This window comes from Phaethon aethereus (assembly GCF_964289735.1).
Source record: "Phaethon aethereus genome assembly, chromosome: Z".
NCBI lineage: Eukaryota > Metazoa > Chordata > Aves > Phaethontiformes > Phaethontidae > Phaethon > Phaethon aethereus.
The window spans coordinates 41837130-41852508 of NC_138577.1; the positions used below are offsets into that span (position 1 = coordinate 41837130).

The window sequence follows — 15379 nt, forward strand, 5'->3', positions numbered from 1 at the left end:
TACAGTCTAATGGCAAGCCCTCTCTATCAAGTGACCTGGAAGAAGAATGACTTTAAATGGTGCCCTGAGAAATGACAAACCTTTGAACAAATAAAAAAAAAAAAACCCTCTTCACTGATGAATCCTGTTGCATTGTGGGAAAGCATCAGAGGTGGAAGGCTGCTGTACGGAGCCCTATCTGACAAGTTGCAGAAACTGCTGAAGGAAAAGTTGAATCAAGTCTGTTTGCAGAGATGAAAGCCACCCAGCTGGCTTTAGACATTGCTGACCAAGAAAAGTGGCCAACACTCTGTATCTATACTAACTCATGGATGGTGGCGAATGCTCTGTGGGAGTGATTACAGCAATGGAAGCAGAGCAACTGGCAGCTCAGGGGTAAACCCATCTTGGCTGCCACATTACGGCAAGCTATTGCTGCCTGATTAGAGAATCTGGTTGTAAAAGTACACCACATAGATGTCCACATACCCAAGAGCTGGACCACTGAGGAACATCAAAACAACCAACAGCTGGATCAGGCTGCTGAGATTGAAGTGGCTTAGGTGGATCTGGACTGGCAACATAAGGGTGAATTGTTTATACCTCAGTGGGCCCGTGACATCTCAGGCCATCAGGGAAGAGATGCAAGTTATAGATGGGCTCATGATCGAGGGGTGGGCTTGACCATGGACAGACACTATGGCACTATCATCCATGAATGTGAAACATGCACTGCAATTAAACAAGCCAAGCAGTTAAAGCCTCTCTAGTATGGAGGACAATGGCTGAAATATAAATATGACCATCATTTCCCACATCCACAGTCTCATCATACCATGCTGAGCCCCACCATAGAAAGAAAGAAACATACAGATCCAGTCTATTAATACATTGCTCCGTCACTGGTGCCACAGTTTCGGGGGTTTTGATAATGGGACAGCCTACACAGTACCTGGCCAGCTGGCATCAGATGGGATTAACCTTTCTCAAAAAGCGTTGTTCACAAGATAATGGGGCTTATTGACAGGGCTTTAAAGAATAATCAAAAGGGAAGGGAGATAATGTCAAGCTTATCCATGACAAGCTGTGGGATGACATGCCAAGGTTAGAGGGGCAGTGTGATAGCGAGCCCATCAGCCTGTTGCACCAGAGAAAGACCTCAGAGGAACTAAAGGAAGTTCCTGTAAGAGGGTGACACAGCCAACAGCCCAGCTGAAGTGCCTCTACACCAATGCACACAGCATGGGCAACAAACAGGAGGAGCTGGAAGCCACCATGCTGCTAGAAAGCTGTGACCTAGATGCTATTACTGAAACTTGGTGCGATGAATCCCATGACTGAAGTGCAGCTATCGATGGCTACAGGCTGTTTAGAAGGGACAGGCGAGGAAGGGAGGGCAGAGACTTTACAGACACATTGACTCTACATCATGAAATGGATATAGTGCAAAGAGCTGTCTCTGAGGAATAGCCATGAGCAGGTGGAAAGCTATTGGTAGGAATTCGAGACCAAAGCAACAACGGTAACCTTGTGGTCAGCATTTAATACAGGCCACCCAACCAAGCAGAGCCTATTGATGAAAGTTACAAGAGGCATCATACTTGCAGGCTCTCATCCTGGCAGGGGACTTCAACCACCCTGACATCTGCTGCAAGAGTAACATGGCAAGCTGTAGGCAATCCAGGAGACTCCTGGAGTGCATGGAGGATGACATCCTGTGCCAGGTAGCAGACAGCCCTACCAGAGGGGATGCCATACTGCACCTGATTGTCACCAATGCAAGTGAGCTAATTGGTGATGTCAAGATTGGAGGCAGCCAGGGCTGCAGTGATCATGCACTGGTGGACTTTGCAGTCCTGAGGAGCATCAGGCAGGCAAGGAGTAAAGTCAGGACCCTGAATTTTAGCAAAGCAAACTTCCATCTCTTCAGGGAGTTAGTCAATAGGACCCCCTGGGAAACGGCCCTCAAGGCCAAGGGAGCACAGAACAGAGGTGGCAGATCTTTAAGGATGCTTTCCACAGAGTGCAAGAGCTCTGGATCCCCAGGAGTAAGAAATCAGGAAAGGAAGGCAAGAGACCATCATGGCTGAGTCGAGACCTGCTGTTCAAACTAAAGGGCAAGAAGGAAATGCACAGGTGGTGGAAGCAGGGACAGGTATCCTGGGATGAGTACAGGCATGCTGCCCAGTTGTGTAGGGATGGGGTCAGGAAGGCCAAAGTCCAGCTGGAGCTGAACTTGGCAAGGGGTGCAAAGAATAATCAGAAGGGCTTCAATGTCAACCAGAAAATGAACATCAAAGAAAGCATCCCCCCCCTTTGATAAGCAAGACTGGCAGACTGGTAACAATGGATGAGGAGAAGGCTGAGGTACCCAATGACATATTTGCCTCAGTCTTCACTGGCAGTCACTCTTCCCACACTCTTGAGGGTATGGCCTGCAAGATGGGGACGGGAGGAGCAAAGTCCCTCCCACTGTAAGTGAAGATTAGGTTTGAGACCACCTAAGGAACCTGAACATGCACAAGTCTATGGGACCTGATGAGATGCACCCCAGAGTCATGAGGGAATTGGCTGATGTCATTGCCAAGCCAGTCTCCATGATATTTGAAAAGTCCTGGCAGTCAGGTGAAGTCTCTGATGACTGGAAAAATGGTAACATTGAACCCATTTTCTAAAAAGGTTGCAAGGAGCACCCTGGTATCTACTGACCTGTCAGCCTCACCTCTGTGCCTGGGCATATCATGGAACAGGACCTCCTAGAAGCTATGCTAAGGCCCATAGAGGACAGGGAGGTGATTCGAGACAGCCAGCATGGTTCACCAAGGGCAAGTCTTGCGTGATCAACCTAGTGGCCTTTATATGATGGTGTGACCACATCCGTGGACAAGGGAAGAGCTACTGATGTCATCTGTCTGGACTTCTGTAACACCTTCAACAGAGTCCCCCACAACATCCTTCTCTCTCAATTGGAGAGGAAGGGATTTGATGGGTGGACTATTCAGGGCATAAGGAATTGGCTGGATGGTTACATCTGGAGAAAAAGTGGTCAATGTCTCAATGCCCACATGGCGATGGGTGTCCCTCAGGCGTGCATACTGGGACCAGTGCTCTTTAACATCTTCATCAACGACATTGACAGTGGGATCAAGTGCACCTTCAGCCAGTTTGGAAACGACACCAAGCTGAGTTGTGTGGTTGACAGGCCTGAGGGACGAATGCCATCCAGAGGGACCCGGAGAAGCTTGAGGAATGGGCCTGTGTGAACCTCATGAGGTTCAACAAGGCCAAATGCAGGGTCCTGCACGTGGGTCAAGGCAACCCCAGTATCAATACAGGCTGGGGGACAAAGGGATGGAGATCAGCCCTGCCAAGAAGGACTTTGGGCTATTGGTGGACAAAAAGCTGGACATGAGTTGGCAATATGGGCTTGCAGCCCACAAGGCCAACCGTATCCTGGGCTGCATCCAAAGGAGCATGGCCAGCAGGTCAAGGGATAGGATTCTTCCTCTCTACTCCACTCTGGTGAGACCCCACTGGGAGTTCTGCATCCAGCTCGAGAGCCCTCAGCAAAAGAAAGGCATGCACCTGTTGGAGACAGTCCAGAGGAGGGCCACAAAAATGATCAGAGGGATGGAACACGTCTCCTATGAGGAAAGGCTGAGAGATCTGGGGTCATTCAGCCTGGAGAAGAGAAGACTCTGGGAAGACTTATTGCATCCTTCCAGTACTTAAAGGGGACTTCTAACAAAAATGGGGACAGACTTTTTAATAGGGCTACTAATGGTAGGACAAGTTATAATGGTTTTAAACTAAGAAAAGGTAGATTCAGAATAGATATAAGGAAGAAACTTTTTACAGTGAGGGTGGTGAAACACTGGCACATGCTGCCCAGAGAGGTGGTAGATGCCCCATCCCTGGAAACATTCCAGGTCAGGTGGGATGGGGCTCTGAGTAACCTGATCGAATTGAAGATGTCCCTGCTCATTGCAGTGGTTTGGATTAGATGACCTTTATAGGTCCAGTCCAACTCAAAGATTCTATGATTCTATGATTCTATGCATTGGTATGCATATTGGCATGCATAATATGTATTTCAGCAGCGGAATGAAAATGCTCACCCTGATCCAAGAGAGAAATGTGTGTTTCCTGTAAAGTTCTGTTGTGCAGATAATGTCTATTCTGTAAGGAAAAGAAGCATCTCTTTTCTAAATATATATACTTCATATACTTACCAACTTCTCTCTCTCTTAAACATCAAATCTTCAGATCCTATTCTGACACAAGGATCACAGAATCACAGAATTGTTAAGGTTGGAAAAGACCTTTAAGATCATCAAGTCCAACCTTCTACCCAACACCACCATGCCCACTAAACCATGCCCTGAATTGTGCATGATGCGGCACAGCAGATCTTGATGCCTGTTATTCTGAAGCTGGGTTCCCTGTACTAGAAAGGACTCTCATCTTGAAGCAGGAAGTCTGTCTGAGGTAGCCCAGCACTCCCTGCTGATCTCTAGTTTTTCTAGACTGCTAACAGCCTGGAAGAGTCAGACCCAGATGAACAGGGCTGTGATAAGAAAGGCCCTATTTGTTATAACGTGGAGCATTATGAAACCAAGTAGAGGTTGAAGATGAATTTTCTTGCTAAGGCTTAAATGCATTTAGTACTTCTTTTTTACTCTGTTTCTTTATTCTTTTATTTATTATTATTAAATGTCATTGTTGATTGTAATTATCACAGAAATGAAAATCCTTCAAGAATTTTAGTATCTAAATATTAACAATCCCCCTTCTGCCTGTCCATAGGCCCACTAGAGATGATCCTTGTATAAAGTTTAAATGTGTGGTTAATGCAAGATTGTAGTTTGGACACAGTATGAAAAGTTTGAAACAGGGGGTTGCCTTCTTGTGCCAATATTAATAGTGAATTAATAATGATTAATAGTGAATAATATTTATTTATTTTCCCTATACTCTTCCACAGCACATTTAAGGCACAGTAGCATGACTGTTGAATTATCTGACTTGATGTGGTCAAGGTGGTTCTTGGGTATCTAGAAATGGCCTTGAAATAAAACCAGACTTGTTTCTTCAAAGCAGACTAGAGTGCTTAGATTTACCTATAATGTCAGCTCGTCTGCTCCTTAGTTTAGTCTGACCTATCCCTTTATTTATGAAAAGTATCTTCTTGAAGTCTGTTTAATTTTTCCCATCAAGCTGAAACTATGTTAACACAAAAAGCTTGATAAAACTTGTCTTTTACACCTTGGGAGTTCCCAGGCATACAAACATAACTCCAGATGCAGAGGGTTTGCTCAGTATGAAGCATTTTCTTCCCAGGTCTTTCTAGTGTATAAGTAATAGTCCAAGGAACTTTTCAGTTCAGTAGCATTGCCAGGTACATGTGGGCCACTTGCCCCAGTCCAGCACATTCTTCATTTGACCTCTTTTTCCCTAATGCTATACTATTTCTATTGACTTTATGTGAATTCTGTTCTCTCTGTCTCTAAAGTGTGTTTATTTCAACATTGCTTTTCTCACTAAGTTTCCTGCATCAGCTGACAGTGGTAGGGTGGCACAGCTACCTATCCTCTCCGGTTTGTGTGAGTGAAAACTTTCTATACCGTCCAACATTGCTTTACCAGTACAGTATTTCTTTTTAAGTCAAAGAAATCTTCCCCAGTAGCACCTAATTGATCTTTGCCACTCTGCAGGACTTTAATTCACTTTTCATTTGCAATCTGTCTACAACCCTGTCTGCTTTTGAGAATGGACCCACACTCAACAACACTGCAGTATAAGCATCAGGTTTTCTAAAAAGAGCCTCTATGACATGTTGACTCCTGAACTGCATCACAAAGACAACAGATCTTTGCCCCTTTATCAATATATGGCTTGATCTCCATTGCTTTGTTGATCATCCAGATTTCAAAGTGAGTGTCATGACGGTCCTACACTAATGATAATTTATAGGGCAAAGATTGCTAGTGCTCTGAAAGTGTTTTCTTTTTGACAAGTCATGTTTCGTTGTTCAGATGCACTTTTTCAGAAGGACTGAAGAATAAACAGTAGTCTTTCTCAGTGGTTAGAAAATTATATTTACTTCCCCTATTTTCTACTGTAAACAGTTACTGCCTTATTTGCTTGGCATTTTTTTATAAAGACCTCACTCTGAGATCAGAAAATGCAAATCATCTTCATGTAAGAGCACAGAGATGACATGCTGAGAATTTAACTGGGTAGAAGCTAACAACTGTAAAGGTTTGCTGACCATAAACTATGCCCGCACTCAAAGGTATTTAGCCAAATGAAGAGTTTTCCTGTACACAGTAGTCTGCACATACGTATCAGGCCTTTGTTCCATTCATGCTCCTGTTCCTTACACTTTCTCTTAGCTGGGATCATGCAAAATCAAAACAAAACTTGAAATTTCATAAATTCTTTCCTCTCTTTTAGGTGCTATAGATATGACCTCTTATACTGTTAATACTTACACCTCTGTGCTTAGTGCCCACCTTTGGAAAGAAAATAGCTTATAGCAAAGTATTAACAGTGATCATGGAGGCTTATATGAAAGTTTTATTGCTAGTTTCTTTGGGCTAAGAGGCTGCTCATCTAACTATAATCCCATCTATTGGAAGAAGCAGAAGCTACCCATGAATATTTCTTTTTTAAACATGTTTAACAACTGGTGAATTAAATATACCAGATTCTTACCTGCATGTATACATGATGTCCTGGCCCATCGCAAAAGGAACATTAGTTTAAAAATGCTGAAGTATGTAGTGACATGCAGTAGGTTTTTGGCACAAGTCAGCGTTGTATTTCAGTTCCAGTGATGAACTTAAAAAAAAGTTCAGTTCTATTTGCTGTTTGATAAGGTGCAAGTCTGTGCTGGAGAACAATAGTAATGGGCTTGGCAGGAAGGGGTGATGGTTTTAAACTAAAAGAGGGTTGATTTACACTACATATAAGGAAGACGTTTTTTGCAGTAAGGGTGGTGAAACACTGGCACAGGTTTCCCAGAGAGGTGGTAGATGCCCCATCCCTGGAAATATGCAAGATCAGGTTGGACGGGACTCTGAGCAACCTGATCTATTTGAAGATGTCCCTGCTCATTGCAGGGGGGGTGGACTATATGATATTTAAAGGTCTCTTCCAACCCAAACTATTATATGATTCTATGGAAAGCAGTTGTACAGACACAACTCATTGGTGGAGAACTGAGTGCATTTTGCATCATGCACTTTCCAAGAGTGGTCCAAACAGCCTACTTTACCTGTCACAATCTGATGTCATTTGCTGCTTGTTTCATTCTACTGTTTCCTCCAAAAATGAGCTGTCATGTAGACAGTGCTCCCTCTGATTTCCTTTATGCAACCATATTTTGCCACATGAGACTGCAGCTCATGGGAACTAACATGACTAAGGACATGCCACAAACAATGCTGTCCAACAACAGTATCTTTTTAAATATAGATCGTAGTGTCCAAGACTCCATTTTCTTTAACAACTCCTCAGTATTTTGGGTGGACTGAAGGATCCAGTGGTTACATGCAAGGTGCTGCCTGTGCCAATAAGATTCTCTAAGGTGTTCAATGTGTTGCATTTAGAAAGTCTCATGTAAACTCTTAAACAACAGAAGATATTTTTCTGCCAAATTCTTTATAAGCAGTATCAAGCACATCCTGATGTCATGTGTTTAAATTAGTAGTGTTACTGCCATTTTAGAATGGGCTGATCTGATCCCCAAAAGACAAAGCCATTGGGACTAGGAGTCAAAGGGGATTCAGGTCCTTGCTTAGTTTGGAGTCATCTGGAAACAAACCTCCCCTTGCAGAGTTGCTTCTGCGGCTTCTTTAACACAACTGCACATCCGAAGACAGCAATTTTAAAGAACATTTCATTCCTTGGAGTTAATGCATTTTAGTTTCCCTCACTTCTTTTTTAATATGTAAACATCCTTTTTTTCCTGAGACTTGGCAGCTTTATCAGTATCATCATTAAGATGACCTTGATCTTACTACTACAAACTCACTAATATGAAGTACACACTGGGAGCTACTGCTTGGATTAACCAGAGTCAAGTAAATTGTGATTTAATTTTTTTTTTTTCTCAGCAATATTTCAGAACTGTTCACTTGAAATCAAACCTTATTCTAGACTATAGACTTTTGAACCAAACTGTGGTTTAATTTTACTTTTTAAATTGCTAATATTTAGGCAGAGGATTGTTTCTGCAAGCAAAAGCAATTGCAGCTTGTCTTAGCAATATACTGATGTCCTGGTTTCAGCCAGGATAGAGCTGGTTTTCTTCACAGAAGCTAGTGTGAGACTGTGTTTTGGATTTGGGATGAGGAACTGTTGATAATGTGCTGATGTTTTGGGTTGCTGCTGAGCAGTCAAGGACAGTCCAGCTTCTCGTGCTGGCCTGCTAGCAAGGAGGTTGGGGGTGCACGGGGAGCTGGGAGGGGACACAGCTGGGACAGCTGACCCAGACTGGCCAAAGAGATATTCCCTACCATCCGACGTCATGCCCAGTACATAAACTGGAGTTGGCCGGGGGGGCGGAAATCGCTGCTCGGGGACGGGCTGTCGATCACGGGGCGGTGAGCAATTTCTGTATTGGGCCTCACTTGTTCTTGTACATTCCTTTGTTGGTATTATCATTATTGTTCCCTTCTTTCTTTCTGTCCTATTAAACCGTGTTTATCTCAACCCACGAGGTTTTTCCTAATTCTCTCCCCTGTCCCACTGTGGGAGGGAGAGTGAGCGAGCGGCTGCGTGGTGCTTAGTTGCCAGCTGGGGCTAAACCACGACAACTGAACAGAACAAAAATTAATAGAAGAGTAAGAGTAAACTTTACAATATTGCCCCTTGAGATTATGGAAAGATTTTGTGATATTGGGACCTTCCAGGTGACAGCAGAAATGTTACTTATTTCAAATGAAAAAATAAATAGACATAGAAGGAGTGTGGAAAAATGACCATGTTCTATTTTTGCTTTCTGATTTTACAAGGAAAAAAATGTGTTTGTTGGAAGTTATTACTATCAGAACAGCTTGTGCCAGGATTACTCCTTTACAGAAACTTGCAGAAATGTTGCACTCACAAACTCTCAAGTTGTCTATTACATGTCCAGACCAGTAAGAAACCACTTGCATCTTGCTGCTGAGTTTGATTTTAACTACACATATGCAGCAGCTTCCTTCTAAACTCCACATCAAGTGAGTGGATAATCTGTTCAGCAGTCTGTAGACCATATGTTTAAGAACATCATATAAATTCCTCTCAAGGGCTATTTTACAGTCCAAAACTCCACAAAATTCATATTTTATCATTTTCCTGTTCTTCTACTGTTCTGGTTATTGCCTTTTGATGCAACCCACAGCTTCTTCCAAAGGCAACTTCTCTAAAATCAGTTTCCATTGCACTTTCATCTGCATTTAATTAGTGGCAGAGCCTCATTCAGGTACCCATGCAGCAAAGCCAAATTTCTTTCAAAGAGAGGGCTGCAGTTTAAATTCATCACTGGAACTGAACACAAAGCTAATTTGTCCTGAAAACTTATTCTCAAACCTTCCTGTAGTACTAACTGCACTGTTTTGTTTATATTTATGCCTAATATATGGGGACATCCAAGACCACAGTTTTCTCTGTGTTTCTCTCTTACATAAGGCTGAAGATGATGAAAAAACATCACAGAAATAATTAGAGTATAAATACAGTCAAAATAAAGTGAAGGTAGGCAATAGCTAAATCCCAATCCCACTTTTCCAGGATTAACTTCAACACTGGCTCCTGAAGCGTTACCTGTATATTGAGGACTTTTATCTGTAAGGTGACTAAAACTCTCAAGGAAATTTTCAACTAGCTATAATGTTATGCTCAAAAAATATTAATGTAAAATAAATGCTCATTGATTTTATACTATACATTGAATACAGACATGTATTTCTAAACTATTGAGAAGTAATTTACCATTTTGGCATGCATCGGGAATATGATACTAGATACGATTCTTTATTACCTTCCATGAATACTTACTTTCAATCTCCTTAATTTTCATTTCCCAGGGTATGCAGGCTGTCTTAAAATTCTCAAAATCCCTTTGGAATTTCATCCATTTCTGAAAAGGGTCACAGATAAAAAAACTCACCATCATCTCAGTTCCCAGATGTTCAATTTCCCCCTGAGCTAATGTAACTCCTTAATCATCCACAGTATCCTTTGGCAGAGCCCACTGCAATAGAAGCACTAGCTTATGATGAACCATCTCGTTTGGTTTGTTCTGAATATATCTACTACTAGCTTTGTATAGGAGACATATTCAGAACAAGTCCCTATTTTTTCCACAAGAAGGATGATTAAATAGTCCCTTCCTTTCATGCCACTCACTTTTTTTTAGAATTGTTTATGAGTATTTAATTTATTATTTCCTTTGCTATTCAAAATTCAGATCTGGAGCTCAAGCTGTGTCATTTAATTACAATTACTCTACCCAGTAGTTTATCTATTGGATAAGTATAACTTCTGTAATTGAGCTTCCCATGCCCAGCTGAGTTTGCAAGATTAATTATTTTTTGTGAACATTAATGGTTATGAGATGTGACTACACAACTGCTTACAGAAAATCCAGTCTAACTAAGGGTAAACCTGGCTGTAGCGAGTAGTCCTGCCAAATATTCTTAACATCATTCTGCATCTGCATTTTAATTTGCAGCATGTGTGCTTTTGAAATGAATCTCCCAAACCATCTCAATTTACACATTTATGTTTGCAGAGTAAAACATTGTCAGAGCATAAAACTAAGTCAAAAGGTGTACTTGAGGAGTTACTTGAGGAGCACGCTAATCCACATCCACTGCCACAGGGTATTTAGTCCTTGGGACCACACAGGACTTAGCCCAAAGAAAGACCTGCCAGAATGCATATTGTGTGGACACTGAGTCCTCAGCAACCATTGTTCAGTTTTTCGGTCACAATCCTACAGAGCCATATTGCTTCCCAAGACATACATGGCCCTAGAACCTTGGGTTAGTGGAAGGGCCTCCAGTATGTTTGCTGTGGGGCAAAAAGACACTTTTTGATCCTTCAGAGACAGGTGTTTCAAGTGAAAGACTGAGCTTTGGATTCAGTCCACAGAAAAACCCAATCTATACCAAGATAGAGATAAGAGAAATTAGCTTTCACAAGATATTAAACTCTTGCAAACTCTTGCAAACTCTTGCAAAACAGTCCTTTTCTGGCTTGATGACAAGTCTCAGTCAAACTGTGAACTTGCATTGGAAATCTTTCCATGTGAGAGCAGTGGAAATAAGTGTTAAAATGCAAAGAAAGACAAGGAACCCTGTTTTGGAAGATGGGTACATATGGCAATAATCATAGAATCAATCACAGAATCATAGAATCACAGAATAATTAAGGTTGGAAAAGACCTTTAAGATCACCCAGTCCAACCGTCAACCCCACACTGCAAAAGGCTCCCTGTTTGCATTAGATTAAGTTAGTGCAGTAATAAATTTACCTTAGTCATCATCACTTTGTATGCATAGAATTTTTTTCCTTTTCCTTTTCCAAGAGCACCTTCAAACTTTTCCACAAAAAGCTGAGCTTCCCTGTAAAATGGGGACAAAAGAGAGATATAGATGATGCTACAGTAAACGTGATATTGTTTCTACCACAGCACTGTAATTTTTTATGTGTTCTAACTCCTCATAGAGTTTTGTATAATCTTTTTCCCTTAGTAATGTTTAGAAAGAAAAGTTCTGAGAATTTGTATTCCACTGAGGAATAATCATATGTAGTATAAACAGAACGAGCAACTTCAGTCATCTGCTCTAGTCCAAATGCATTTGGAGTTCTGAAATTCGCCTACAACCAGTTAACGTTATCAAATATTTTTAGTCACAGTGACTTTTTTTTTGCAGTTCAGCTGCTGCCCATTTGTGCCATTCACAAACTGTTATTCCTCCTGGTTCCATCTAATATAAATTGTTGTCTTGCTACTTAAGGGAAACTTATTTCAATTATTTATTTTGGAGATATGTATACAGTAGAGCCTCGGTTCCCTTGTGTCTACCCTTCTCAAGACTAGATTTAATTCGATTCTTCAGAATTTCTGCATATATCATCTCTAACTGTACCATTCTCAGAATAATTTCTTAAAAAAGTAGCTCCCATGGTCCTCAAAAGACTAAAATGTTGCTTATAAAGATATGGAAGTTAAATAATGCCCTAGTGATACAAATATGAAAGGAAGATTATTAATTTTTTTAAAAAGGCATCATGTCCATGGATTAAAACAATAAACAAATGAGATCAAGAGCATACTATAATTTCCTCCATTTCATCTAATTTTAATTTCTAAGTATGACTTTCATGTGTGTCTCTATTGAGAAAATGTGTCATAAAGGCTAAGTATCCTGATCTAAAACACTGGAATATAGAGTAAGAATTCATAGCTGTTAATGTACACACAAGACTGTATAACTATGTTATCATCACACTAGATGACTGCAAAGTGTTGTATGTTATATTAAGTATTACACTAAACACTTTGAAAAAGATAGACTGTTGGGAAAATGTTAATTATGATGCATGTCTCTCCAGAAACGTTGCAGATAAGTTCACTAAATGAAATCAATTGTTATGTTTATATCTTCTGCTCACATGTTTCAAGCAAAAAGATTGTGTTAAACTGCAAATTCTGATAATGGCATTGGCAGAATAGTGGTGTAGCTGTGATAAAGGAGAATTAAAATCATGTGTGAAGAAGGCTATTAGCTGCGTCATGATTTCGCTTAATTCATGGTTAAAATCTTAACATCTTTAAAAATATTGTGTATTTTTAGTAACTGCAAATGCTTAGGGTGATCTTCATACTATCAACTGAAGACTTATCAAAACTTTTCCCCACTAGACACCCACTGCACAAATCCCTTAGCTCGCAGTACCAAGGCTCCAAACAGCCTTTTGTTTCTACACTTCACAAGACAGTGCAAAATTGAGCAACCAAATTTAGCTTTCAGTCTTCAAGAGGTTTCCCTCTTTGAGACCCCTCTGAGCACTCTCACCTTCCGAGTGCTCACATCTAAACCCAGGTGGTGAGGCATCAGCACTAGTGCCAATTATCTGACCTCCTCCAACATGCCTTTTCCTACCATCTAAGATCCAGTTTTCTCCTTCAAAGACGCAGGTTGACAGAAGCAAAAAGCTATATACGATGACATGAATCTGACTCCAATCACTTTTTTTTTCCCCCCTGTGGCACAAGACATCCACAGATTCAGAAAAAAAAGATAAAACCACCACCCCAGTCACGTCTCACTTATTCACCAAAGTGTTCCTTGGGGATCGAGTCAATGTCTTTTTAAGGCTATAGGTCCCTTATTCTCAATTCTGTGCTTCTGGATCACAGTTGTTCTCTGGATTTTGGAGTCTGATCTTTCCTGCTTTAGCTAACTTTGACACTGCCTGAGCCTTCTTTATTTTCCAAGCCACTTTGAGTCCTTCAGAGACTCTGGCTCAGCATTCACTTCTCATTTTTAATTTTGATTTCTGAAAAATTCTACTTTTAAATTTCATACTTTCAAATAAGTCAGAGAAAACAGATTCTTTCAGCTTCAGGAAACCAGTGTCCTCCCTTTTAAGTCTATGTTCTAAGGTTTAAAGTCTTGTTGCACTGTCAGGAGATATAAGGCAGTCCCAACAGCAGATGGCAGCTTCCTCATAAACTCAGCAGTCAGTGCTGGAGCAGTACCATAAAAGCAGTCAGAATCAATAAACTGGATGTTTACCAATTTCCCAAATCAGCATATCGTATTCTGGTCTTAAGAGGAAAACCTTTTGCCACCACTTCTATCACTAGGTAATTCAAGCGTTGGAGCTTGTTCATGAAAAATTATTAAAATCAAAACCTGCAGAGCTGTAGAAAACCTGTGCTTTCAGTCACTAATTATGTGCAGTTATGCTGCAGAATACAAAGATTTCAAATTGTAAGTTGTTGTTTTTTTAAAGTGAAGCAATAATTTAGAAATTTAAGGGTATAATATGAAAACAATCATTAACACATAAAAAATCCTCCATAGTGGATATGAACACATTTTGCAATCTGTAGCTGAACACAAGTCCTCCACAAACATGTTCTGCTGTAAAACTAAGTTAAGCCAAATCAGGAAGGAACTTTCCACAATGAAAGTCATAAAAATATTTATTTTAAACTCCTAATTTAAGCCTTCTGTTCACTTGTTTGAAATGCCTTTTTATAAGGTTTTCTGAAAAAATAGTATTTCTAATCCCTGTCTGCCTCCTGGACCCTCCACTAAGCAATCTTTCAAGTTAGAGTGTTAGCAGTATTTAAGATTTTTCTCCAGGACAAGCCAAAACATTGCTTTTTGAAGTTGGTGGTCCAGATCTCCAGGTTTAATGCTACTGAAATAGCATTAAATGCATCTCAGATAGTGTGTTCACTTTTGGGCCCCTCACTACAAGAAGGACATTGAGGTGCTGGAGCATGTCGAAAGAAGAGCAAAAAAGTTGACGAAGGGTCTAGAGAACAAGTTTTATGAGGAGCCGCTGAGGGAATGGGGGTTGTTTAGCCTGGAAGAAAGAAGACTGGGGAGAGACCTTACTTCTCTCTACAGCTACCTGAAAGGAGTTTGTAGCAAGGTGGGTGTCTGTCTCCTCTCCCAAGCTGCAAGCAATAGGACAAGAGGAAACAGCCTCAAGTTGCACCAGGGGAGATTTAGATTGGCTATTAGGAAAAATTTCTTCACCAAAAGGGTTGTCAAGCATTGGAACAGGCTGCCCAGGGAAGTGCCAACCAGACCCAACCCACAGGGAAGTCTGCTGCCACCCTGGGGCCCGGGTGACAGATGTCACCAGGAAACTCCCTGGTCTGGTACGGCCAATCAACTACTACCCACTGTTGGTCATGCAGGTTGGCGACAATGAAGTGGTGCAAAGAAGTCTAAAAGCGATTAAAAGGGACTTCAGAGCGCTGGGGCAACTGGCTGACAGAGCAGGAGCACAGGTAGTGTTTTTGTCAATCCCTTCAGTGGCAGGGAGGAACACTGAAAGGAACAGGAAAACATACCTGGTTAACACATGGCTCAGAGGCTGATGCCATCAGCAGAATTTTGGGTTTTTTGACCATGGGGTGGTTTACACAGCATGGAGCCTGCTGGCAGCAGATGGAGTTCAGCTATCCCCAAGGGGGAGAAGGATTCCCGCTTACGAGCTGGCAGGCCTCATCCAGAAGGCTTTAAACTAGATTTGAAAGGGGAAAGGGATAAAACCAGGCTCACTAGAGATGAGCCTAGGGGTGGTGTGCCAATGTTGGGGGCGAAATTGAGAGCCCAGCTCAAGTGCATCTACATCAATGCGCACAGCATGGGCA

General features: G+C 41.4%; 1 protein-coding gene across 1 annotated transcript in view; it reads right to left on the minus strand.

Moving 5' to 3' along the window:
• The window catches only part of TMC1 (transmembrane channel like 1), a gene marked incomplete at its 3' end in the record, with an annotated part of 77030 nt that overhangs the window by 43486 nt on the left and 18165 nt on the right, over nucleotides 1–15379 (minus strand). The window contains exons 3-4 of the mRNA XM_082013089.1: nucleotides 11507–11597; nucleotides 10027–10108 (exon numbers count right to left, since the gene is read on the minus strand). Coding sequence (XP_081869215.1) covers nucleotides 10027–10108; nucleotides 11507–11597 — 173 coding nt within the window. The remainder of the gene's footprint in view (nucleotides 1–10026; nucleotides 10109–11506; nucleotides 11598–15379) is intronic.